The sequence below is a fragment of the Gracilinanus agilis genome, chromosome 1 (genome assembly GCF_016433145.1).
Source record: "Gracilinanus agilis isolate LMUSP501 chromosome 1, AgileGrace, whole genome shotgun sequence".
Classification (NCBI taxonomy): domain Eukaryota; kingdom Metazoa; phylum Chordata; class Mammalia; order Didelphimorphia; family Didelphidae; genus Gracilinanus; species Gracilinanus agilis.
The window spans coordinates 378,629,587-378,656,582 of record NC_058130.1 but is presented as its reverse complement, the minus strand read 5'-3'; the positions used below and the strand labels follow the sequence as shown (position 1 = coordinate 378,656,582).

Sequence of the window (26,996 nt, the reverse complement as noted above, 5' to 3'; positions counted from 1 at the left end):
TTCCTTCCTTCCTTCCTTCCTTCCTTCCTTCCTTCCTTCCTTCCTTCCTTCCTTCCTTCCTTCTTTCCTTCCTTCCTTCCTTCTTTCCTTCCTTCTTTTCTTTCTCTTACTTTTTCTCTTAGAATTCTAAATATTGGTTCCAAGGCAGAGGAGTGATAATTGGGGTTAAGTGACTTGCCCAATATTACACAGTTAGGAAATGTCTAAGGCCATATTTGAATCCAGGACCTCTCATCTCCAGGCCTGGGATTCTATCCACTTACCTAACTGCCCCTATATATTTGTTTTCTTACCAATACAATGTTTCTTAAGGGTAGGGAAGGCTTGGTATTTTGTCTTTATATTCCCAGTATCTAGCCTAGAGTCTGCCACATAGTAGGTGCTTTATAATTTCTTAATTGAAATGTTCTCCTTCCCTCCAACACACTATAATTGAGATCTGAGAATGCCTGTTTCTATAGGCCATCCCTTCAAGACCAAGGATTTCAAAGTTAGGCTTAGTTGGAGGGGGAATAGTACATTAAGCTTTTACCAAGTTTCAGCACACATCTTAACATGCCCAACAATTTGTCTAGGAACAAAGCCTTGGAAGATAAACTTTTACCACCAAGATATAATTTCATTAAAAAAAAGTGCTTAATCTACCATCAGCAAAAGTTACCACCCAAAAACAACAACAACAAAAAATCAGTAGTCACCACAGTTTAGAGTGAGCTTGAACTGTCTTGACTGTTAACATACTTAGCCATCATGCAGCCACTAGGTGCTGTTCCCCTCCCTTCCAGGTTTTTAGCTCCCTTTTACATCTTGTCATTATACACTGCATAAAATGTAAGCTTCTGGGGGCAACTAGGTGGCTCAGTGAATAGAGTCAGGTCTAGAGAAAGGAAGCTCTGGGTTCAAATCTGACCTCAGACCCTTCCTAGCTACGTGACCTTGGGCAAGTCAATGCCAATTATCTAGCCCTCATGGCTCTTCTGCCTTGGATTTAATACTTAGCAATGACTCTAAGATGGAAGGTAAGGGTTTAAATTTTAAAAAATTAATTTAAGCTTCTTGAAGAGAGGAACTGTCTTTTCTCTGTGCCTTAATTTGTATTCTCAGTGCTTAGCCCATAATAAATGTTTTTTGATCCAGAAGCCACGCTATTTGTGTCTTCTGTGTTTGGGGTAGTCATTACCATTATCACTGGCTAACTTAGTATTGATGATTGCCTGAGGAGATCTCATATCTCCTTAAATATCAAGGCCCTGAAGACACTGGCTTATTATAAGTTACTGCAAGTGTTTCTATATATAAGGCAAGATACCATCGAGCATATAGCAATGTGAAAACCTGTTTGCTTGTGTCAATTTTCAGACATTCCTAAGTCTTCTATATTTTGATATTTTAGTACATATGAAGAATGTAGAACTTATATTCAAAAGAACGAAAGTATAGATTTAATGTACAGAAGAAATTGAATTATTCAGTGTACTACCAGAAAACTTTGATACTTATTATTTAAAAGTCTGCCTATTTTTCTCAATGTTGTGTTATTGTTGGTGGGTAGGTGGTGGTTCAGTGGGTTGAGACTCAGGTCTAGAGACAGGAGGTCCTGGGTTCAAATCTGGCCTCAGATACTTCCTAGCTGTGTGACCCTGAGAAAATCACTTAATCCCCATTGCCTAGCCCTTGCCACTCTTCTGCCTTGGAACCAATACATTGTATTGATTCTAAGACTGAAGGTAAGGGTTTACAAATTCCCCCCAAAACATTGTGTTTCTGTTTTAAGAATGGAAACACAAGTCTAAGTCAGCTCCCAGCTAGGGGCACTTAACTTCTGATTCTATATTTCATTTCCCTTCAGACAATTAACTTGATAGAGCCGCCTTCTACTTACAGAAGTTATGCAAATCGATTTCCAAAAGGATCCCCATATAGATGAGGAGATGTTGGCTGATGAGACACAGTCTATGGAGATAAAACATTCAATTGGAAATTTGTAAATAGTCTCGATCATAAAGGAAAAAAAAGTTCAGACTCTCTAGAATTCTTTTTAAGAAGTACAGTGGGAATATAGAGCTGTGTGTAAAAACAGTTGTGAGACTATAGCTCAAAGTTCAGTGGGTGTGTGAGAGTGAGACCGACAACTTTGCACAACTCTACTTCACTTAAATCCAATTTCATGTGCAAGTCACAACAATATGCATGATGTTGTTGGTCCTCTTCAAAAACAAGAGATGAACAACAAGAAGTGGTGATGCTGAATAATTAGATCCAAGTAAAAACACAAGCTTCTAATAAAGAGTTTGCTTTTGAAGCACAGTACTTGGTGTAAGTTCTGTGATTTGTTGGTGAGTATATTAAAAGATTAAGTCTTTTTAGGTAGAATTATAGCTTTGAGTTTCTCCTAGCAAAGCATTTAGAATCAGGTTTTAAGTCACATAAATGCCTCTAAGGACAGGCATCTTCCTTTAAGGTGGCCATTTCCCCTCCTCCCCTCACTATAACGGTTGGAGGCATGTGGATACCATGAGAAGACAGTATTATCTTTTTCTAGGGGAATCAATGTGTCAAAGATGAGTATAACTCTCAAAGTTGAATCTTCCATCTGTGTGTGTGTGACAGAAATATTACTTAATGAAGTAAGAATTAAAAGGGAAATTAACAATTAAAATGGAATAATCTGATCCCATCATTTTTATAGAGCATGAACATTAGTAACTTGGAATAATAATTTGTCAAATTATGCAGATTCTCTCCAGTAATAATACTTACGGGTGCTTGTGATGGAGAACGGAAAGGATCTATTGCAAAAAGGTTCTCAAATGAACTTTCCACTGGCTTGGAAGCTACTGGGGTGCTTTGCCTGGGAGATGGCTTTGGTGCTTCTTTAAAAAATAAAAAAATAAAATTAAAAAAAAATTCCAAAACATATTACTTAGTAGACTGGCTTCATGTCTAAATAGCCCCCTGACAATATTTGCCTCAATGCGATAAAGGAGAACAAATAATTTATTAAATGTCAATTATGTTCCAGACACTATGCTAATCATTTTATAATTATTAAGCTTATTTGATTTGATAGAAGACTTCATATACTTTTTCTTAGTATTGTGAGGGGGTGGGGTTAAAGAATCAAAGTGCAATATAGTATATAGAAGGCCAGCCTTGCATTTAGGAAAATATTAAAAAAAACATGGGCTCAAGGTCTGCCTCTGGCACCTATTGGCTGACTGGCAATTTATTTAAATCTCTCAGAGATGAGGCTATGTTAAATGATGAAGACTATGTTACAGAAGCAGCTAGGTGGTACAGTGCAGAGATCATCAGGCCTAGAATCAGGAAGACCTGGATTTGAATCTGGCTTAAGATACTTCCTAGCTGTGTGACTCTGGGCAAGTCACTTAATGCTGTCTGCCTACCCCTTCCTCTTCTGTCTCAGAGTTGTTACTAAGACAGAAGCTCCTTATCCACACTGGCTGTTCTCTATACCCATGAATTAATAGGTCTCCTTCCCTGCTTAGGACAATGCCTGCAGGGATATAGTAGGCACTCAGTAAATGCTTATTCCTTCCTCTTCCACTTTGAAACCCCCTCCCCCAATCTATGAAATAAAAATGAGGGGAGTCCTAATTATTATGAAATGGAGGTTTTTAAAGATCTCTTTCAAAGTCGTTTAAGGTAGAATCAATTCAGAATTGAAATGGGACTATTTGTTTTACCAGGATATTACCAGTTCTGAGAATAATGGCAGTGTTTCTAGTACTTCCAAAGGCCAGTATGATCAAAGTTAAGACACCTGACACTAGAGGGCAACATCAGTCATGCCAGGTTTTTTCAAAGATAACGGTTGCATTCATTAATGTACTCCAAGCCACAAATAGTTAATACTTTCTTCTGTAGCTATTCGATGGTCAATGATTAAATGAGAAAGAAGAACACTGAGTTGTTCTGGACCTGATTACCTCAAGGTTGTCAGGGGAAAACACCTTACCATTTATCTTGGCCAACAACTGATTGGCATCTAAGTCATCATGCTCTGCACTCTCTTGTGGAATGCCAACTTTGCTAGTGAAGTAACTGGAGAAGGCTCCTGAGGCCCCAGAGGATGCTTGCTCCCCCTTCCTCGCTGGCACTGCTGGTCGATGCCTCAGCTGTAAGTCCTTAAACATTTCTTTCACCTCCTTGATTTCTTTATCCCCAAGTGGGTCTAAGGCAGTAAAGGCATCACAAGAGATATCTTTCTGTGGGGTAGTTCTGGGAGGGGGCTGAGGTGGTGAGCCTGAGATAAGCACAGAAGACTGCTGACCTGATGTGGCAGCAGTTGGGAATATGTTGCTCTGAAAAGGGTTCCCCATAGAGGCTTGTGATGGCCATGTATTAGTGGGCACATTGGTGGTAGAGCCCCAGAGAGGAGGAGGTGAGGATGACAGTGGGGCTCCAAAAGATGTTGGCTGATCCCAGCCTGAGACGGGTGGGTTTGGACTAAAGGCAAGAGGCTGACTGAATCCTGAAGGCTGAGTATTCATCATGGGTCCAGGGAGCACTGAGGTGGACTGGTTGAAAACTAATGATGGCGGGTTCCATGGTCCTGTCTGAGGCGTAGTTGCTGGTAAGCCACCTAAGGAATAAAGAAGAAAAATACTAAATTTCACCAAGCAAAAAATATCAAAGATAGAAGAAGGAAATCATCAACTAGTGTCCTAGGGTAGTTTCCTTAAAGCATCTGAACACAAGAGGAAATGTTATAATTTAACAATGCTCATATACAAAGTCATGCTGGTCACCACACTAAATGGTGTAAATTTTAAGGTAATTCAAGAGTGCTCTGATCATATGATTTCACATTTTAATATCCTGTTGTGTTTAGGACTTCACTCGCATGTATGATAGTTTATTTCCATAAAAACTAATTATATCCACATCCCATGGGGGCCACTTCATAGTTTCTGCCAATTATAATGCATTGAGTTTAGGGTTGGAGTTATGTTGATAAAGAGGAGATCTAAAAAATTTATTTGTGACTGAGATGAAAGCCTTGTTGAAGGTAGTGAAAGGTTCACAGAGATTAGTTTATCCTGCAATGACTACTTTAAATCATTTTCTGCATTGTGTCACCCAGCCTAAACCTGGTCAGGAATCGGAGATAAAATATGATATGATAAACATTTACTAAATATCTACTATATGCTAAGCATTGTACTAAGTGCTGGGGATATAGATAGTAAGAAAATCAGTCTCTGCTCTCAAGGAGTTTACAACTTAACGGGGGACAACCGCAGACAAAAGGAAGCTGAAAAGCCATTGGGGGATGGAGAGTACCCAAAATGAACTAATGAAAATGGTGGGAAATGAAGAGATGGCTGGGCTTCTGGGACCTCTTTAAAGGGATGCTGTGGGGAGGAGCCTTTTCTCCTCTATGCTCTATACCCCAATCAAAGAAGCAGAAGCAACTGGGAGTACTGATGAGGTCTGAAGGCCAAAGCTGAAGCAACTTCCACGAGGATGGATAAGTCTATCTGTGGGGCACGGACATAATGAACTTTTTCCTCTGCTCTCCAGCCCTCTAATCAGAAGGCAGAAGCAAGTATTAAAGGTACTTATAAAGTAACCTCCTCAAACCTCAATGCAATCTTTATGTCCAAGCTCTCAAGCATATGTTTATCTCGTGTGATATTCTATAAGTTTTTCATTAGAATCAGAATTTCTCCAATTGTGCCAAACTTTTGTGCCCCCATCAGTTTAATTTAGTGCTTCAGGCATTTATTCTTTCATCTCCTCCCTTGGGACACTAAAAACCTAGGGCACTTTCTTAGCCACTACTAAGCAAAGTGCCTACAATTCATCTCCACACACGTTAAAAAGAAAACAAGTAGTAGATGTCCTAATTTTAAAAACTCTACCTGCCTTGAACTTATCTGACACTTAGTTCTTCAGTTTCCTAGCCCTTTCCCCACATCCCACACCCCTACCAGAATAGGACAACAGACCTTGCTAATGCTATTTCCATATCTGATGAAAGATATATTAAAAATAAAGAATAACAATAAAAATCTCTTTAGGACCTCGCCATACTTTGTGATCTTTGAAAGTACTTAAAAAATTATATTCATTATTAGCAGCAGTATAATACTAGGCCCTAAGCCATTTGAAGCTTGTTCTTACACACACACACACACACACACACACACACAAAGACATAAAGATAGTCTTAATTAGCTCTGATGTTTTAAATAATTACCATGATCTAGAACAGGGGTTTGCAACTATAGCCAAATCCAACCTGCTGCCTGTTTTTGTTTAGCCCATGAGCCAAGAATAGGTTTTATTTTTTATTTTATTTTTTTTTTAAACCCTTACCTTCCGTCTTGGAATCAATACTGTGTATTGGCTCCAAGGCAGAAGAGTAGTAAGGGTAGGCAATGGGGGTCAAGTGACTTGCCCAGGATCACACAGCTGGGAAGTGTCCGAGGCCAGATTTGAACTTAGGACTCTAGGCCTGGCTCTCAATCCACTGAGCTACCCAGATGCCCCCAGAATAGGTTTTACATTTTAAAAATAAAACAGAACTTTATTCTATACAAAATATTGGCTAGTTTTTACCTCATTGCACCTGCTTCCCAAGAGCCCCCAAATGAGAATGTTTGAGCTGGCAGGATCCCTAAAGATTTCATCTAAACTCTTTTCAGAGGAGGAAACTGAGGTACAGATAGCCAATGAGATCGGAACCTACATTTGTCTCCATATTATTTTTCTCTATTTCTCTCACTATGTTGCCTTCTTAGGCACCAACTTAAAACCCATCTTGAGCTATATTCTAACAAATTTTTCCAACTATATTTCCTGACTAATTTACTTAGTAAAGTAGGGGTAATGGGAAAATCAGAGGATGGGCAAGGAGGAAAATGAAGATTTTTTCACTTCGTAGGGATTTAACCTTGGTATGTCCAGATAAGTCTGCTATTATAGAATGTTTGCTAATTCTAGTTGAGATTGATGGGCTCTAACGGATACACTGTGGCACAATCAACTGTAATGGACTTCTCTACTAGCAGCAATGTAATGATCCAGGGCAATTCTGAGGGACTTTCTGAGGGATGGAAAAGAACACTATCTACATCCAGAGGAAGAACTGTGGGAGCAGAAACACAGAAGAAAAACAACTGGTCTACTTAGCCAGTGGCTCTCCCATTCCTTAAGAGAAGAGTTAATCCTTTGACATGAGAAACAGAAGAGTGTTATATTTAGAATCAAGAAGACCTAGGTTCCAACCCCACCTCAGTAATGGGGAAGTAATGGGGAATTTTCTTCATCTGTAAAATAAAGGAGTTGGAATTGATCTCAGAGTTCTCCCAGTTCCAAATCTAGGATTGTCTAAAATATTAATTTTACGTACTCTTTTCTCCGCCCAAATAAAAAAACTGGATTGACTCAAAGATGGTAGAATGACCCACTTTGCTGAGCTGACTTATCTCACTCACTGTTTATTACTTTGATTTTCTTTTTACCAGCTGTAGAATAGCAAAAAGAGAGATCAGAACATTTCACCAACTTTCCAGTCTTATATTATCTACTCTTATTCTGTAGGAGTAAAATTTTCAGCTTTGGTCAGGAAGGTTAAGGAGCAAGGAGGAAGCAAGAATGAAAATTATGTCAGCCTTCAGCCTTCCTTCCTTTTCCTCACCACAGCGTTTTCTAGGTACACACACACACACACACACACACACACACACACACACACACACACATTTTAAAAATAAATAAAAAACATAAATATAAATAAAATAACAAATTATTTTTCTTGACACCGTAGTCCTCATTTTCACTGTCCTTGATGCTCTTTCCCTTATTCTCACTTTCAACTTTCCATCAGTTTTAGGATTTTTTTCTTCAAGGACAAGTGCTTGTTTAGCTTCAATCTCTACCAATTCAGTGGCTCTCATTCTTGTTTGTCTCTACATAATCATCATACAATTCTTTCAAATGCAACAACAGAAATTGATTCCTCTAGGTTCTCTCCAGCCATTGCTGACAAGGGGTGTATTTGGGGGCACATGTATGTGTGTGCATGGCTATGGGGGGCAGAGGAGGAGAGGGGAAGAGAAGGAGGTGTATATGAGGTCAGTGTCCCGGTCTCCTGTGTGTCGAATCAGAATTCTGAAGATTCTACCCCCACCAGCTCACCACAGGATGCCCAGCTGGGGGGCGGAAGCCAGACCTACCACCTTCTGTGGCTTGGCGGACGCTCACGGCTAGTGGACAGGGCCTATACTGTAGAGCTCGTTTTACAGCAGTGGCCAAACTCTGCAGAATCATCAGTATTCTGCTGTTGTGCTCCCCGAGGCCTAACAGAGGCACCTTGCCAAAAAGCTTCACTTCATTTGAATAAATGAATGGCTTTAGGGTCCAGCTGTATTTTTAGGCTAACTAGTAAACTATTGGCTATAAGAATTCTTGAAGACATAGATATTAGAGGACAAGCTCTCTGATGTGATTTAATTACAGTCACTACATGCAGGCAATTCTACTCCTTGCTGCAAAGGGGCTGGCAATGTCTTCTAGAGCCATTTCAGGGGAGGAAAGTAGAACAATAAAGCTGTAGAAAGATCACAGAATGATTAGGAAGAGTTATTTGCACATTTTCTTTCAAGAAGAATCAGAACAAGTTAGGGAATGTGCACAAAGAAGAATCTTTAGCCATTCAGCAGCTGGTCAACAACCTCCGGCCCCACCACAGACATGACTCAACAGATTTAGCATGACAGTGTCTAAACGTTTTCCTATTGAGTCACTGTCAGAACCACAGAAATCCAACTTTTCTAGTTTAAGTTCTACAAGAGAGAGAAGAAAGGTACCTGGAACCTTCCCACTCCTAAGTGGTGGGAGCATGTGGACTTGTCAAACAGGAAAAACCAGTCCCTCCCTCTCCCCCAATGGTGGACATTTGTTAAAAGGATTTAAGTTGGTAACAAGTCTGAAAATAATGGGAAGCTGTTCAGAGTGGCCTTGCTGGTCAGCCAGCCCAAGGTCAAATTGTGAAGGAGGAGGGATGTTCTTTGGTGCCCACCCTTCCTTCTGAAGGATCTTGCTTTTCCCCAACTCGGGATCACAATGACTATTTTTCAACCCTTTCCCACCGCCAAGGACCAGGTGCTCTCTGGAACTTCTGTATAAAACAGAAATTTTAAAAGCTACCTATTAGCTCCTTTAGGAAAATATCTCATCATTCGGTTATATCTTAATTGAATTGGCTTAAGGCTTAAGGTTTCAGGCTCCATGGCTTATCATATACATACAGAAATAGAGGCAAGAAAATCTGAGTTCAAATCTCACCTTTGCTACAAGCTGATTGTAAAGATTGCTAAGCCAAGTCATTCTAATTCAGTGCCCTGGAAAATTCTTTTAGATTATAAATTCCAAAGCAGATGCCAATATGCATTGGTAAAGGGTGTTTCCACAATGGGAGGCTCCATGTTGATGAAATCACAGCTCTAATCTAATAATGGTGATGATGATAACAATCCTAAAGGAATCATCCAAATGGGTAGCATTTCATTTTTCTGCAACAGATCGGTGCGAATATATTCTGGATTTTTGTTGTTGTTTAGTCATTTTCACTCATGTCTGACTCTTCGTGACCTCATTTGGGGTTTTCTTGGTAAAGATACTAGAGTGGTTTATCATTTCCTTTTCCAGCTCATTTTACAGATGAAGAACTGAGGCAAACAGGTTAAATGATTTGCCCAGGGTCACACAGCTACTAATAGTTGAACTCAGAAAGATAAGTCTTCTTGACTCCAGGCCTAGCACTCTGTACACTGCACTACCTAGCTGTCCATGTTCCAAATCTTAATCCACATGTAGACACTTACACAGGTCATGCTTATTTGAAAGGGAAGCCACCTTTTCCCTCACCCTGCCTTTCTTTCCTTGATACTTTTAAAATTCAAGTTGAGAATGTTAGAACCACTTCTAGCTTTTTAGAGCTCTCACTAACTAGAAGACTTGAATTAAAAAGGGGCAGAAAATTGCTGAACTTACCTAGACCAGCCAGGGAACCCCCTGAGGAAGGAACATTAGTGTTGAAGAGGTCCATGGGATTGTTCTGCAAAACTGTAGGTTGGCCTGTTGGTGAAGTCTGATTTGGGGATTCTGTGGTAGGAGCAGCAAAAATATCTGACCCAAATATGTCATTCATTGAGCACTGGTGGCAGTAGGAAGAGAAGAAAGAAGAGGAGAAAAGACAGGGAGGGGGAAAAAAGACAGAAAAAATTAGTTTGAGAATTGCAAATAACCATAACTGTTCTCTTCATGTTTCAGAAAAGAGAGAATGAATTTCCTGAAACCCAAAAGTCTTTTTAAGCAGTATGAGAACAGTTGGGACCTTTGTCAGTTTTCTCCCAGGTAAGTTTTAGAGAGAGATCAGGTGAGAAAACCAAGTCTTGGAACATCAAAGCAGGAAGCTTATCCAATCCTCTCATCTTACAGATGAGCAAACAGGCTGAGTTTAATGACGGAATCAGAACTATACCTAAGGTCTAACTCATAGTCAGTTGGGCTTTGTTTTTTATTTTTTTTACTTTGCTGATACCTGCTTGAGATGGCCTCATCTCCCTCCCACCCAAACCCCAAGTGTGTTAGATAATCTGCCTAAAAGTATGTGTAGATGGAAACAATTGACCAAGAAGAGTTCTATTCCAATACCCTTATGTTAGATATGAAGATCAATATACTTTGAGACATACAAATCTGTAAAGAATGAATTTACTCTCTAAGAAAGTAATGGATTGATTTCTAACAGCAATCTTAGAATGAACATCTGTTTTTAAAAAAACAAAAAAACAAGTAAGGGACCGTGGCAATGCTTTTCTGAGGATAACTTTCCCTTGCCCCATAATATGTAAAGATCGACTTACCAGAGATACAGAAGCCCCGCAGCATTAAAATGGAAAACTTGTTTAGTTAAATATATAAAGTGACAAAGCATGCAAGTGGAAAGCAGGTGACAAACTCTGCCTCAAGGGGAAGGGGGAAATTTAAGAATGACAGATGATTAGAAGGAAATATTCCTGGAGAACTGATGTGAAAGGTCCCACTTTCTATCTTACAGCCACATTTTGGGAGTTACAAATAGAAGTGGGGGTAAAAAAAAGTTTGGATTAAACCACCCTTTGGTACCGAACATGCATTCTGCCAATGGATATGTGAAGAAGGTAATTCACCTTAGCAGTCCTTCTGCCTCTTCCAGGTTTGGTACTTTGTGGAGGTGGGTTAATTGTTATGGAGTCATGTGGTGAGGACTGGACAGAGTTTTCTGTGTCCTGCTTTATTCCGTTGGGTAGTGACAGTCCTTTGGGAGGGCTTCCCACAAAAAAATTGGGGGAAGATTTGATAAGAAGGCCATTTTGTTCTCTTTCAAGTACCCCATTCTGAGTTCTTATTGTGGGCATGGATTGCAAACTTGCAAAGGGCCACTGGCCTGCCTGAGCCTCCTGTTTCCCAGTTCGATTAGAAATCTGGTCAAACTGTTGCCCAAAGTAATCAAAATCGCCATTCAGAGACCCATTACTCAGTGGAAGCGGTAAGAAGCTATTCAGACTCTCTTTCTTCTGATCTGGAGGTTTGAGAGAATCAAATGAAGAAGGTGTCGATTGGTCTGCTTGTGTGAAAGGATCATCGCGGAAAGGGTCAGGATTAGGGGTGGGAAAGAAGTTGAGATTGGCAGAAAAAGCATTTTCAGGCAAGAAAGGTGTCTGGGGCTTTGGTCGAGGAAGCGAGCAGGAAGTGATGCCATTGGTTAAGAAGGGATTTTCTCTTAGAGAATTCTGATTGGTGCCGATTTCAGAGTTTAGATCCACTAACAGGATATCTTTGCTCTCCTATCAAATTTAGAAAGAAAAGAGACAGTGTTAGTCAATGTTGTGGCTGTAAACGTGCACTGTATCATGGTGATCATTGATGATATACCTCCAAGGAGTAGCTTTTCTCCTCTCAGGTCAGCAGCCAACCCTCAATACATACACCCTTTCTTCACCCAATTCTCATTTTTGCTAATGCAGACCTTTAGTTAGATGTTGTTTTTTATTGTGATTCTCTTGGCTAAAGGCTACTGCTTCTATTCAACTAATAATAATAACTCAAGTGCAAAACCATTTATATATCATATCTCATTTGATCCTCACAATAACCTGTGAGCTTGCTGCTATTCTTTCTATTTTGTAGATAAAGACATTTAGGTTGAGAGGTTAAGTGACAGGCTCATATAGCTACTAAATGTTTCAGGTAGGATTCAAACTCATAGCGCTCTGACTCTCCTGTGAAATGCATTAAGACTTTAGAGACAGATCCAAAATTTAAAGTGACGAAATCTCTTTCAAGGGATCCTGAAATGTATATCCAAAATCCTTTCCAATTCAAAAATCAGGCTCAGGAATCAAATAACTTGCCTTTCCAGAGTCTTATATATGAATTAGCTATGTGAGTACAGACTAGGATTCGAGGCTCTCTCATGCCTAGCATAATATTCTCTTCCTGATATCATGAGGCATCCTTTAATAATTTTTTTAAACAATCCTAACACAGAACTATAGGGAACCATAACTACTATCCCATGGGATATCCCATGAGAGTTTGCTGCAAGAATTCAATATTTCTTGGTGAGTTGTGCAAGATCTTAGGTCTTCGGATTGTCTGATGTACATAGGACAAGTCAGGCAGTGCATAAGATAAATTCTTCATATTGCCTAGGTTTTTTGCTCTACCTTTTTGCCCTCTCTAGCAGCAAGCACCCTTACAGCACCCTTAATTTACCTAGTCCTCTCCTACTTTTCTCTGCATTGAGAAGCTGTTATTAAAGAAAGCTCTGGATAGAGAGAAAGGGTAAGAAGCCTGACAGGAAGGCGGCTAGGTCACAATCAAAAATACACAATCAATTTGGGGCAGCTAGGTGGCTCAGTGAATAGAGAACCAGGTCTGGAGACAAGAAGTTCTGGCTTCAAATCAGGTCTCAAGCATTTCCTACCTGTGTGACCCTGGGCAAGTCACTTAATACCCATTGGCTTGCCCTTACTGCTCTTCTGCCTCAGAATCAATGCACAGTATTGGTTCTAAGATGGAAGGTAAAGGTTTAAAAAAGAAAAGAATACTTAGTCCCAACAAGTCTAAGGGGATGGGTAGGGGTAGGGTGGGGGTGGGGGGAGGTAAAGGGGTAGGACTCATATATGAGATGCCCAGAATCACCGTAGAAGCTTCTTTGCTATTTCAAGTGGCAACCCCTCTAACAAAAAACAGCTCATGTTTAGCTTAGCTAGATATTCAATATTGATGGGATTGTTCTTTTCAAATACTTTAGAAGCATATGATGGGGCACAGATATTTAAGGGCGGGGGAGTATAGGGAAGAAAAACTACAGTTTTTCACACACATATACATGCATACGTACACGGTGGGAAAAAATATCCTTACTCTAACTCCCTATTTCTTAGCAATCTTGTATGGTTCTCTCTCTATAGGTCTCTTAACACTTGTAGTCTTTCTTGTACCCTTACATTTTGGTACTGTGGGAAGATTGCTGTTTTTGGAATATGTTCTGGAGTATGAAGAACTAGGTTCAAATCCCATCTTTAATGCTTATTACCTGTATACCCCTTTTTTTTTCCTTTTTTTTTTTAAACCCTTGTACTTCGGTGTATTGTCTCATAGGTGGAAGATTGGTAAGGGTGAGCAATGGGGGTCAAGTGACTTGCCCAGGGTCACACAGCTGGGAAGTGGCTGAGGCCAGGTTTGAACCTAGGACCTCCTTCTCTAGGCCTGACTCTCACTCCACTGAGCTACCCAGCTGCCCTACCCCTTTTTATAGATACCTTTTCACAAGGGCCCTAAGTAGAATAAGAGCATAGTTTTAATCTGAATTTATGTAGACTAGTATATTCTACCACATTTGAAATTAGCACTTTATGGCAATAAATATAAATGAGGGTCAAACTGCTCAATGACATTGTTCTTGGAATAAGAGATATATACTGCACATGATTAGATATGATGAGGTGAGGTAGAAGAAATAAAATGCCCAATCAACTTTCCATGAAAAAAAGTTTTAATTGAAATCAAGTATTGACTTGCCAAGTCAACTGTACTAGAAGTTATCTCAGATTATATATGGCAGAGCAAGGAAAAAGTCATTGTAGCATAATCTGAAAAAAAAAAAAAAAGGATGACCTGCTTAGGTTTTAATAATAGGTTTTATGATCTGGATTATATGACACATAATCTTGTCCTCCCCTGAAAAGAACTGGGAGTATAAAATGCCTAGTATTAATGAATATGAGCAAGAAAAGCTAGAACTATTCATAAAGTTTCCAAGATCTGGACCTGGAAAGGAGGTCAAAGGCCCTCTAATCAAATTACCACCTCATTTTATAGAAAACAGAACCAGATCAGTAAAATGATTTTTCTAACGTCACAGATAATAAAGTGGGATTTGAATTTAGATCTTTATAAGTCCAAAGGTGGTAGCAGTCTTTCCACATTATCCAAATTTAGATTAAGTAACCTAGTATGTTCTGAGAAGGACCAAAATGGAGTCAACTCTGATCTACAATCATCTATTTCTAGACTGATTTTCACGGTCATATAATTCTACCAGATTTTTTCCTTGAACTTTTGGGAACATCACATTTGTAGATACAGTAGATAAGAGATTTCAGAGTTTGAAGAGAACTTCGAGATCTCATTCAATCTTCAAATCCAATGATCTTAATCCTCATCATCTTCAAACCCTTTGCTTTATTCTTTATTAATTACCTCTCTCTGGAAACTCTCCTCCTTGGTTTCCTGTGACACTTTACTCTTTGGATAATCTTGCAATATCTCATAATACCTTTCATCTTTCTCTTATTTCCTCCTCTTCTAATAATCTCTCTCTCTCTCTCTCTCTCTCTCTCTCTCTCTCTCACACACACACACACACACACACACACACACACACACACATTCTCAACTTCATTGTTAGTTTTCTGGTCAACCCAGGCTAGGAACACAATCTTCAGTTCCCTTTTGTGATCACCAAACTGAGGCAACTAGGTAGATGGCACAGTAGATAGGGTACTGGGTGTGGAGTCAAGTAGCCTCAGACACTAGCTCTGTGACCCTGGGCCTGTTTGCCTTAGTTTCCCCCACTATAAAATGGGAATAATAATATCACATGTCACAGGGTTATTGTGAAGATCAAATGAGATAATGTATGAAATTATCTTAGCACAGTGCCTAGTTCAAAGTAGGTACTACATAAATGCTTACCTTCTCCTCCCCCCAATAGTCTCTTAAATCTTCTTCCCTAGCTATTAATCCTCCCTCCCCCCCCCCCCAAATTAAATTCTGTCATTTATTCTGCTAATTGAAGCTGAGTTTAAACATGGAGAAAATATGCCTTTCCTTTATTTAAAGTCATCAAAAGAAGCAGTACTACAGCAAGGTCCAAATTAGTATGAATAATACATTCTTCCCTAAGTGGTCCTATATATTCTAATTTGCATTATTTGAAGTTATAATTATGTAAAACAACTGGTTTCAGCCCTTTGAAAATATGCAGTGTGAATTCCAATGATCCATCTACTTTGGAGAAATCACTGTTTATACTAATCTGGGGCCACCTAGAGATTTCTGGGGTACTTCATTCAAGCCCTCTTTCCAAGCTGGGATTAAGCCATTATTATTTTTTTGTTTCAAGTTTTGAATCTTCCCAGCTTCTTGCTTTCTCCTGGACCACATAAACAGCATGATAAAACTGTCAGATCTTCACAAAAATTGAAGTAAAGCGTAACACTGGAGAGTTACCCTGCTCTTCTAGTCTAATTGCCTGCTATCATTGGCCAGGTGTTTTCAGTGTTTTTGTTTTTGAAGGCAGACACCCAACTTCCTTATTAAGCAGTTGGTTTAAATTTAGTTCAGTCTATAACTCCTGGATTCTTCTTTTTGACTCTTGCCCAAGTTGTCTGCCAATTAGCCTCTCTCTGATTTTCATTTTGGGTTTCTGCTTTAGTCTATGAGGTCCCCTCATGGTCAAGTTCACCCTTGATAGGAGCCTATAGTCCACCTATGCCAATATATCGGATATTTTAAACAACTGAACACCTATGATGTACAAAGCAGTCTACTAAATATAAACTAATATTTCAGGAGATATGAAAACTAAAATACTAAAAAAACTGTGAGATAAATTTTTAGTATAATTCTTTGTACATCATAGGTGTTCAGTTGTTTAAAATACCCAGAATGTGAGAGATAAGAAATAGAAATTGAAAGTAGTTATCTAGAAGCAAAAGTTATAACATCTATTAATATCCTCTAGGCACTGAACACATGTATTAATCAGCATAGCAGAACTCCTGGATAAGAAAATGTCTTCTACAAAAGCAAATCTTTATCATTTGTAATCTTCCAGAAGAGGCCCAGAATATGGAGGTGAAGTGCCTTGCTTAGGGTCACATAGCCTTTATGTGTCAGAGGTAGGATTCAAAGCCAGTTCTCTCTCCAACATGCCACGTTGCTTCTTATCTCTTATATTGTTAAGTCTTACGGTGCTATTCAATGTGATACCATTTCAAAAGAGAGTCAATGTGGAATAGTTCGAAGAACATTAACTTCTATTCAACAGGGCAGGAATACCATTAGCTGTATGAATTTAGGCAAGTTAATCTGAGACTCAGTTTCCCGATCTATCAATTGTAGGTACTTTGACTACCTCTGTTACAGGAAATAACTGTATTATCAGCTACATGAAACAGTCTATACCAGTGATTCCCAAAGTGGGCGCTACCGCCCCCTGGTGGGTGCTGCAGCAATCCAGGGAGGCGGTGAATTTAAAAAAAAAAATTTCCAGGGGGCTAAGTAATATTTTTTCTGGAAAGGGGGCAGTAGGCCAAAAAAGTTTGGGAACCACTGGTCTATACCATCTTTCTCTTTTAATAAAAGACCTCTTCCCCCACTCCCCACTTTTTTTTGTTTCATAGGAACTACTCCTTAAATCCTGAAGTGAGATATAAATTAGAAATTTCTTTTTTTCAGAGAAGGAAGTGCTGTTCTGATGAAACTCATAAGGGAAGGCTTTGTTAAAGAGTCAGGCTTGGCCTTGAGGAACTGATAGAGACTGGGCAAGAGTTCTAGACAAGGTTTGCTCCAGATGCCACTCTCAAAGAAATGTCTTTTGTCGCTTGCCACTGTATTTCTGGCCTCATTTTCACAGGCAGACCCATTTTCTCTAAGCACCTTCTCCCAATTGCCTGCCCCCCCTCTTCAGCCCCCAATTCCCTCTGATTTTACACACACACATACACACTCTGCCTGCACTACTCATATTTCTCTCTATTTATACCAATAGTGTTTGTCTATAACGTTAGGCAGGAGCCACCTAACCTATGGACGCTCAATAGATACTCGACTGATAGCAATGGAAAATGTAGGGCAAGGATAGGTTATAGGAATTCCAGGGAAACTGTGTGGGTGGCAGAGGGAAGGTCTCAAATATGCAGGAGATATGGAACTGTTAACATACTCAAATTTTACTCAGGAATAACTCAGGAATAACTAACCTAGGCTTATTTGTGTGAGAAGGAGTTTGAAGTGGGGAGAAAGTACCAGAACAAAAATCGTGAGTTGCTATGAACTTTACATGTTGTTTCCTCACTCTCATGTGAGCTGCTTGAGGGCAGGGACAGTAGTTTGGTTTTTTCTTTGCTTTCCTAATGCTTAGCAGAGAGTCTGGTACATATTAAGTGCTTAATAAATGCTTGCTGACTGGCTGGGACTGGCTGAGAATCATTTAATTTCTGAAGCTGAATCACAAATACAAAGCAACAATGCCCCTGGAACAATAGAAAAGCAATTAGTTAAACTTAATTTCCTGTCCCATGCTCTCCTGAGTGCTTTTTGTTTTCAAGACTTTTAAATTATGAACCTGCTAGTGAATTGCAATTGATTAAGTAGGAAAAGGTAATAGAAACAAAAGGGGATACCAGAGTAAAGCTTTCATCTTGAACTCTGGGACCTCAATATTCAAGTCCAAGTTGGTTTGGTCAACAAGTTCTGATCAGCTGCTTCTTCCGGTTTTTGGAAATACATTTCGGAAAACATTTCTGACTAGTTTTTCCTTTGGATGATAAACACAGGGCATTGAGATGATCCTTTTTTTTTTTTTAAGGACAACTTGCCTGATTTAGAAATGTTACTAGAGTGTCTTTATGTTTCATATAGAAAATCCAAATGGCAACTTTTGGATGTATTCCTGATAGAAGAGACAAATTTTTGGCTTTTGGCATTTTGAAATAAAATTATAGGTGTAAGTGCTATGATGCAGAATTTTTCCCCCTGCCTGCTCCCCCCACATACTTACTGTTGGACTATTTAGGTCAGGAGGTGTGGACATGTCCCCAAACAAATCCATCTGGTCAACACCCTTAAAAAAGCAATTTTAATTAGATTCAGACAAATACCATTACTATGTTACTACATTGATTTTAAAATAGCATTAGAAAAATAAATATTCATCCTGAATTGTTAGTGATTATGGGATTTAGTAATTCTATGGCTAAATCAGTGTTATCCACAGAGCACGGTGGATACAATTAGGGTAGAATCATAAGACTTCATTAATAGACTTACCAATTTCATTTTGCTAGCTCGGTTATCAAGTGTCAGCAGGTTTCCATTCCCATTCTGAAAAGGTCACAGGAACATAGAATGTTAGAGCTAGAAGGAACTCTGAGAAACTTAGTTCAACCTATTTATTTCTGATTTTAATGGCTTGCCAAACAAAAGTTCAGATTTTGTATTGAAGAATAACCTGCTTCAGTTAGAAGGGAGGGCTATTGCAACATTTTTATTAGATCAAATTCTTTATGTAAGCATAGAAACAAATTTACCTCAGTGGCCTTGTTGGCTTCTTCAGTCTACAAATAAGAAAAATGTTAAATTATATTAGCTGCATTTATTAGGATACCTAGATTTTCCAGAAATCTGCCCCACCACCACTTTAGCCTCACCTAGTAGTAGCTCCATAAAGCAGACAGACAAAAAACAAAACTCACTTGTTCCCATCCTAAAACTACAGGAAAATGAAGTAGCTTTTAAAATTCCATGCAGCTTGGCATAATTACCCACATGGCACAAACAAGCTAGCAAAGTTTCCTTGATTCCTCTGACTCCTCAGAAGGACAGGCAAAGCCCCTTCTCTAAAACCATCATGGACCTTGGGTACTCCTAGTTTATAGGACCCTTGAATACATAAGCTGATTCTGAATACCACTTAGGATTCAGAAGAGTTGATCTAGGTAAAAGCAGAGAAGGAATCTGGAAAAGAGTCCTGTCTTTGAGTTCTCTAGCCTAAAAGAAAAAAAAAAGTGTTCTTTCACCTCTTCATGAAACTAAAGATTAGAACAGATACTTTTGGACTTAGGGCTTAGAGTCAACCTTGTGGTTAGTCTAGGAAAGGAGTATGTGCTAACCCCGCGGTCCCTGAATGTCTTCTACCCCAAGCAGGTCATTAAAATGGTAGTGTCTGGTGTTGTGGCTATCCTGATAAGGGATAAAAGTAAAATACTTTAGTGAAAAATAATTCATATTCAGATACAATAAACCCAAATGCCCTAATATTGGAGTAATTAAAAAAAATCAAACTATTCCTGCCAAGCTGTTACATTCTATCTAGTACTTGCCTTTTTCTTATCTTCTTCTTCCTTTTTCTTGACATTATAGATGGCTTGAAAAAGATCCTTGAGATCAACTACTAATGGTTCTGCCTGGAAACAAACAAAAAATATTTATTGATTCCCTCATTAACAGGAGAAGATTGAAATTGAACAAATGGATCAGAATCGACCTATTAACTCTCTCTACTGAAATTCTGCTATTCTATTGTGGTATTTTCAAAAGCTATGGCCAGTGGCACACAAACGTTGGCAGGACCTGAGAAGCTGGAAGGGCTTTGAGTATTGGCCTAGTGACAGATGGCATGTCTGCTATCTAAGAATCAGCCTTGTTGAGTATAAAGACTTCATCACTAGAAGACTGGCCAGCAGGTTATTAAATGTTTTGGCCACAGCAACTCATAAAGACAATGAGAAGAACCAAGGAAGAGAAGAGTTGCAATTGACATCAGTGGAGGGATGAATCATACCTATCAAACAATGGATCTTTTTAAAAGTAGGGTGGAGATAGAGACTGAATCTTTGATTCCATTAGCATAGAGAAATTCCAGGGAGACTCCCTTTACTGATTCAGGTCCTTTGCTACAACTTAGAGAGATGCTTAGAACTCAGAAAAGATAAATGACTTCTTCAGTATCGCATAACAAGTATATTTCAGGGGCAGAATTTGACCCCGATTTTCTTGGATTCATGGACAGTGTCCTATCCATCAGCCCAATAGTCTATGATGGTTCTATATAGCTGACACTTATACATTGATTTAAAGTTTTCAAAGTACTTTATATGCATTCTTATTTGTGCCTCACAACAGAACAGCTCAGTCAAGAATGTGCTAAGTATTACCCTTTCCCTCACTTTACAGATGAGGAGACTGAGCCTGAGGGAGGTTAATTTGCCTAGAGCCATAAAGATAAGTATATAAAAAAAGAGATATAGACAGCTAATGTGAGAATTCTTTTCTCTTGGATTAGCATATTTATTCTAAATTATAACAACCCCTAAAATTGCTTCCCTAAGGAATATATCAATAGAGTAATAGAAGAAAGTTTCCAGAGAGAAAAAAAGATAAAAGTAAGTACCTGAGCTAAAATCTGAACCCAGATCTTCGACTTCATTACTCATATTTAAGGATTAACAAAATAGAAAAATATTATCTTTACCCAATGCATTCTAATTGCTTCTAGGTCTTCCCTGCACATTGCCATCCTCAGGTACATATACATATGTAATATATATATATGTGTATGTATTATGGAGAGACATATCTACACAGCTATTTATATAGATCTATATAGCTATACAGATATCTATGTTGTTATAATTCTATATGGCTATTATTCTAGAATCTACAAGGATAACTGCTACATGTTAAATAGTGTCTTATCAAAATCACCAATAGGTTTTAAAATGTCAGTACTTCAAATTAGCATACAAAAGATAAATACATTCTGGATCCCCTTTTAGTCTTACCATACTCAACTGCTTCCAACAAGAAAGTTGGTTAACAAAAACATTTATGCTGTTGTAGTCTGCCAAGGAGACTCTTATCGGTCACAAATGAATTCTAGAACTGCCAAGAAAGCTCATTCAAACTGAGCTCTGTTCCACTGTTCCAGCTTTTTTTCTCATCTTTCTAGATCCTTAATTTAAAAAAAATAAATGCTGACTTAAGTAACCCCTCCCATGTTGGTCTTACAAGATGTGGAATGAGGCATATGCTGTCAAGTATGGCTATTGTGTAGGTTTGTTTTCCTTAGCTCTACTTCTGTTATGGATGGGAGAGGACAGAGAGAATAGAAGAGAAATGGAAAGTAATAGCAATTTAAAAAGCAAAAACCATTACCTAAAAGAAAGTGGACTAAATGAAGAAGAAATCCAGATGTTTAGATTCTCCTAAATTGAAACTTGAGAAAAATGATAACTACCAGGGGTTAAGCATAAAAAGGTAGGAAAGGGGATGCTCTTGAACCACAACAAATTGGCCTTTCTCTGACCATACATTTTTATTTGGTTGCTGATGTTTGGTTAATGATACACTTAGGCATCCCCTCCCCCTATCTCTTTACATATATATATTATGGATAGACATATCTACACAAATATATACATCTATGTATATATTTGCCTTGGGGGAGGGCAGAGTTGAGAAGAAATGGAGTCAAATTCGTCTTGACCTCACCTACTCATTTATGTGTCCATGGCTAAGTGTGGAAGTTCATGGAATCATTGTGTATGTGTGAATGTGAGTGTGTGTGTGTGTGGTGTGTGTGTGTGTGTAATGTACAAAATCCCTCTTATTTTAATTTCAGTTCCTCTCCCCTTCCCCACATCCTTCCCCTAGCTACCCTTGGGCCCTAGAATTCTTACCTGCTGTGCAGTTTTTATGGCAAAAAACTGGTGCTGTCCTTCTCCTCCACACACATAACCAAAAGCCCTATTGTCTGTCACATCTCGGGCAATGAAAGAGATCTTGTTTACAGGATGTTCGTGCTCGATCACCTGCGACAAAGTTATAACTTGTTTCTGGAAAACCACAAAGTCCATTTCCCAGCCAGCACTACTAGCACCTCTTGCTTTTACTGACATTAGACAAGCCTCTTCAAGGAGCTAGAATTTGAGGGAAGAAAAATGTTTGGCCTCTCCTTGACTGCTAAAGCCACATTTTCCCTTGCAGGGCAAGTAGTAAAAAACCTCAATGGAAACAATGCATCTTCTGTTAAAACTATTTTCACTCTACAAAGTTTTTTTTTTTTTTTGAAGCTGTAGTATAAGCACTAAATGAAAGAAAGATTAGAAGAGCAGAAGTTTTTGAAGGGAATATTTAAGAAACGAGTAGAACTACATAGTCCCCTGATTCAAATAAAACCTAAAGGCGGGTATAAGGAAGATAGATAGGCCTAAAAGGCAGTAAAAAATTTTCTTGAGAAGGAACCATAAATGATGCTCTAGAGAGAAGGCCCCAACCTTCATAGGAATAGTTATTTCACTTTCTCTGCAACTTAATTCTTCAGTATTCATTTGAAGAGATGTTCTTATTTAGATACTGTTCTTAAGTTATATGTAACTAGGGAGAACCATTCCAATTTGGTCAATTGAGTTTAACAAGAAACATTTCATGAAGTTGGAAAATTTACAAACAAAAGGCATTAATTAGCATTTGATTCCTTATCCTTTTCACTCTCACCTCCTTTTAATTAAAAACAAAAATCCCGGCATCTCTAAGGCAAGATCACATTTCGCCTACAGAGCTTCAGGTGGAGTGAAGGAAACTTCTCACTCAAGTTTCTAAGTCCTCAAAACCAGAGTAATTACACCAAGAACAGTCATAAATCAAGCTCAGTGTTTCTGGATTCTTACCCCAGTTTTCTCATCAATTATTTTAATTCCAGAGAGAGAAATATTCAACCAAATCTTCTGTTTGTGCTGTCCCTGAGACCGAGCAGCTCCTGCCATTCCCTGGAAGTTAAGGTTTGAGAAAGAAGAGAAAAAACATTTTTAATTCTTTAAATTCTTTCTTGCTTTCTTTGTTTTTTCAGTCACGTGTAGAAACCATTTTTGACAATGGTTTTTCGACATTTTAGGATTCAGGTTTTCTCCCTCCCTCCCTCCCTCCTTCCCCCTCTCAGAGATGGTATTAAATAGTTTTCTATAGGTTATATCAGTGTTCCATGCAATACATATTTGCATGTTACTCATTTCATGATAGAAGACACAGATCACACATGCAATAAAAAAACTCATGAAGAAAAAAAGTAGAAGATGGTGTGCTTTGGTCTGCAAACAGTTCCTTCTTTGACTGTGGATAGCATTTTTCATCATGAGAGAGGAGAGGTTTAAAGTGAAAGTTATGCCAAAATGAGCTTTAATATTCACATTGATTTACCATTCATATACCAATTTTAGGCATAATAAGAACCTAGTTATGCATATAAACTGGGGACATGAGTAGGTGATGGAAAATAGACACAGTACAATTAACCATTCCAGGAAGATTAAGATCTGTCTTAAAGGAGTTTCTAATATGGAAAATAGCAGCTTTTTGACGTTTGTCATTTTCAGTTTCTTTTATCCCCATACCATCTCCTTGTCCTGTTGTTACTGGAAGTTCTGGCCTTGAGGCTATACGGTCCTGACAAAGGGGAGCCCATTATATTGAACTTCACCCAGATTCCATGTTGCCTCATCCCAGCCATGCTCGTGCTATGCCACTCTGCCCCTTATATTGTCAGTCATTTTCTCTCCGCATTGGTGAGCCTGATTCTTTGGGAGACTAATCTCCCCAATGAATCATGTAATATTACTAGCTTATACCTCTAAAGATCTTCTAGCTACAGGTGCATGCAGTATTGTACTTCCTAAGAGGAAGCTACAATAGTTAGAGGTAAGAGGGAAATAAAAGAGAGAAGGAGAGAGAGACAGAGAGACAGAGAGAGACAGAGAGATAGCAAAACCAATGTTTGCTAGAGGCATTGACAAAAAGCCAATTGGGGAGCAGTCCCCTTTGGCATAAGAGTTTACATTCAGAGTAAATGTATTCAACCCCTTTCAGTTTAATGAATTACATCCTAAAGTTCATTCTGGATCTTCTGATGCAGTGGAGGTTTCTTTATGGCACTTTCTCTAAACAGTTCACTTTCTTGAATCGAGGAGTTAGCAAGCTTCTTTTCCTGAAATTTCTCTCAAAAAAAAATTTTAAATCTTGAATTTTAGGAAAATTATACAATTGCAATGGTCAAGTCTTTACCTTCAGTTTCATCATAGAGTCTTGACACATTTTATCCCCTCTTGCATCTGGCACATCATCAATGCCAATGAGTTTGGCCTTGTATTTTACGCCATCACCTTTGAACCTGGCCAAGAGATACTCATCTGTCTTTTCTGTTCCTAGAAAAGGGGGAAAAAAGGAAAGCTTATAAATTAAAATACAACCTTAAGGTAAAAGCTGTATGAAGTATTTGACACCAAACGCAGGAATGAGCATGCTTCAGAACTTCTACAAGATTTTGGAATATTTATGGCTACTCTTGTGATTTGATTATATAAGGATTAATCCAGTTAATCAAGCAAATCAGCTGTTTAATTTTCTTCCATCTCTGACTGTCTTTTGGTAATGTCCTATCCAGTAACATTTTATTCAGAGAATGGATGAGAAGGGTATAGTATGGAGAAAAGAGAATAATTAATAAAATAGATCAGGTGAGAGCAGTTCTACTTCTAGTTTTGATGGCAGGAGACCAAAACAAAAAAGTGGCTAATATGGTTTTGATTCTTATAGACTACCTTTCCTATTATCATAAATGGTCAAGAGGCAGTCATATACACTTACAAGTGATATGAGAGCTGAAATTAGCACCCTTGAGTTGCCATTATTCAGGTGCTTTAGATAAGTTCCACATCCCTAAGAAGATGTGAAAGAGACATAAACTTGCATCTTAGCGGTGAAGATTCATTCAGATCTAAATTCCTTATAGTCCTAAGACAATCTTCCTCTTTCTTGTGCTTTTACAACAGGAGTCTAAAGACTTTCTTAAGGATTTCATAACCTAAGGATCTCAATTGATGTTTTGGTATTCCCCAAAAGTTTTTTTTAATACCCTTACCTTCGGTCTTGGAATCAATACTGAGTATCAGCTCCAAGGCAGAAGAGTGGTAAAGACTAGGCAATTGTGTTTATTGGCTCTTAGGTGGAAGAGTGGTAAGGGTAGGCAATGGGGGTCAAGTGACTTGTCCAGGGTCACACAGCTAGGAAATGTCTGAGACCAGATTTGAACGTAGGACCTCCCATCTCCAGGCCTGGCTCTCTATCCACTGAGTCACTTAGCTGCCCCCTGAAAGTGTTTTTGTGAAACTTAATATGCTCTTCTAGATCTGTGGCATATGAATGTCATGCAATATTATTTTTGCCATAAAAATGGTGAATGAGAAATTCAGAGAAATCTGTGAAAATTGTACAAGCTTATACAGAGCAAAACATGCAGAACTATTATTGCAAATGCTTTAATAATGTCAATAAAACCACCACAAAAAGGCAACTGCCTAGAACTTAGAGCCTTTGTATAGAAGGGTAAGTAGATAAATATTTGATTTCACCTTTCTCACTTTCCTTCCTCTTTTTCCCTTCCATCAATTAAAAAAAAATTCTAATCCCTTCCATGAAGCAAGATTAACATTTCTCCATCAGGTGAGGTAAAAGAAACTCTAGGTCATACTAAATAGCAGTCAATTAATTAATTAATCCAAGTCAGACTACTATGAATTCCAAACCTGGCAAATATCAAGTATAATGGCCTTCTCTTTTCAGTTTCAAAGGAGTATTGTAGAAACTGGGGTAGAATAAGGAGAAAAGATATAGAAGGAAATGATGGATGTCACAAACACAAAGACATTAATTTTTTTAAATCCCACTCTTCTAGTTTTGAAAAACTGAGATAGGACTATTAAAAAACTTCATGGTGGCTCCCAAGGGACAAAGCAATCATATGCTTCTTGTGATAATCAATAATATCACAATATCTTGTGATAATCCCCTCTCATCTCTAGCCACTGTTTCTCTGGCCACCTTTTGTCACTATGATTTCCTCTCCATTTTTCATTTAAGTTGGACAATCTTCCTCTCAGATTCCTATTTTCTTAGGCTCTAGTATTTTTAATTTAATTGTATACTTATTGAGAATTCAGCCAAACTGTCTTTATGTTCTCTCACTGGCTTATTGTCTTCCTCAGTGTCAGAATTTCCTCAACCCTAAAGTAACAAAGTCACAGAAATCTACAATTTATCTTTTTGAATACATTAGGTCAGGAAGATCCTCTGTACCTTTCTTTTTTTCTTTCTTTGATGGAGGCTTGGGGGTTGCTGCCTGTTGATCAGGCTGACCATTGGCCATGTTGTTCTCAACTTCAGTAGACATTTTGAAGAAGCTGGATGGGAACCCTGGCACCAGGAGATGCTTTGAGTTCCCAGAAGGATTCACGATTGGAAAATCTCAGATGGACATAATCCAAGGTGATCTGTAATGAGAGATCAGAGGGATATGCCTACATAAAGTTATGAATATAAAGACATAAGAAGAACAACAGAATTTAGCATATATTAAGTCATAAAGGTTCTGTGTTGCTAATTTTTCTATCTCCCTTTTGACAGAGTTCTGATATTTGAAAGATACTATTTCCTTTGTAGCTTTTTAACCATTTAAATGTCAGTTATTCAGTTGATGTCTCTATAGGGCAATTTTAGTTGGATATTTTTTGTTTGAAGATGAACAATTGGACTAAAACACCCACCATGAAAAAGTCCCATTCCATTCATTGTTT

The 26,996-nt window shown here is 38.5% G+C and overlaps 1 protein-coding gene across 2 annotated transcripts in view; it reads right to left on the bottom strand.

The window, feature by feature from the left end:
- DAB2 (DAB adaptor protein 2) overlaps positions 1 to 26,996 on the bottom strand; it is a 70,504-nt gene that overhangs the window by 3,323 nt on the left and 40,185 nt on the right. The window contains exons 2-14 of one of the 2 annotated variants that reach the window (XM_044664173.1): positions 26,500 to 26,693; positions 24,430 to 24,569; positions 23,043 to 23,141; positions 22,053 to 22,184; positions 19,695 to 19,778; positions 18,903 to 18,929; positions 18,643 to 18,696; positions 18,374 to 18,436; positions 11,208 to 11,864; positions 10,027 to 10,189; positions 3,980 to 4,606; positions 2,761 to 2,873; positions 1,883 to 1,953 (exon numbers count right to left, since the gene is read on the bottom strand). In XM_044664173.1, the coding sequence (XP_044520108.1) occupies positions 1,888 to 1,953; positions 2,761 to 2,873; positions 3,980 to 4,606; positions 10,027 to 10,189; positions 11,208 to 11,864; positions 18,374 to 18,436; positions 18,643 to 18,696; positions 18,903 to 18,929; positions 19,695 to 19,778; positions 22,053 to 22,184; positions 23,043 to 23,141; positions 24,430 to 24,569; positions 26,500 to 26,593 (2,319 nt within the window). In that variant the 5' untranslated portion in view covers positions 26,594 to 26,693 and the 3' untranslated portion in view covers positions 1,883 to 1,887. The remainder of the gene's footprint in view (positions 1 to 1,882; positions 1,954 to 2,760; positions 2,874 to 3,979; positions 4,607 to 10,026; positions 10,190 to 11,207; positions 11,865 to 18,373; positions 18,437 to 18,642; positions 18,697 to 18,902; positions 18,930 to 19,694; positions 19,779 to 22,052; positions 22,185 to 23,042; positions 23,142 to 24,429; positions 24,570 to 26,499; positions 26,694 to 26,996) is intronic. The other variant, XM_044664180.1, reaches the window with a different exon arrangement.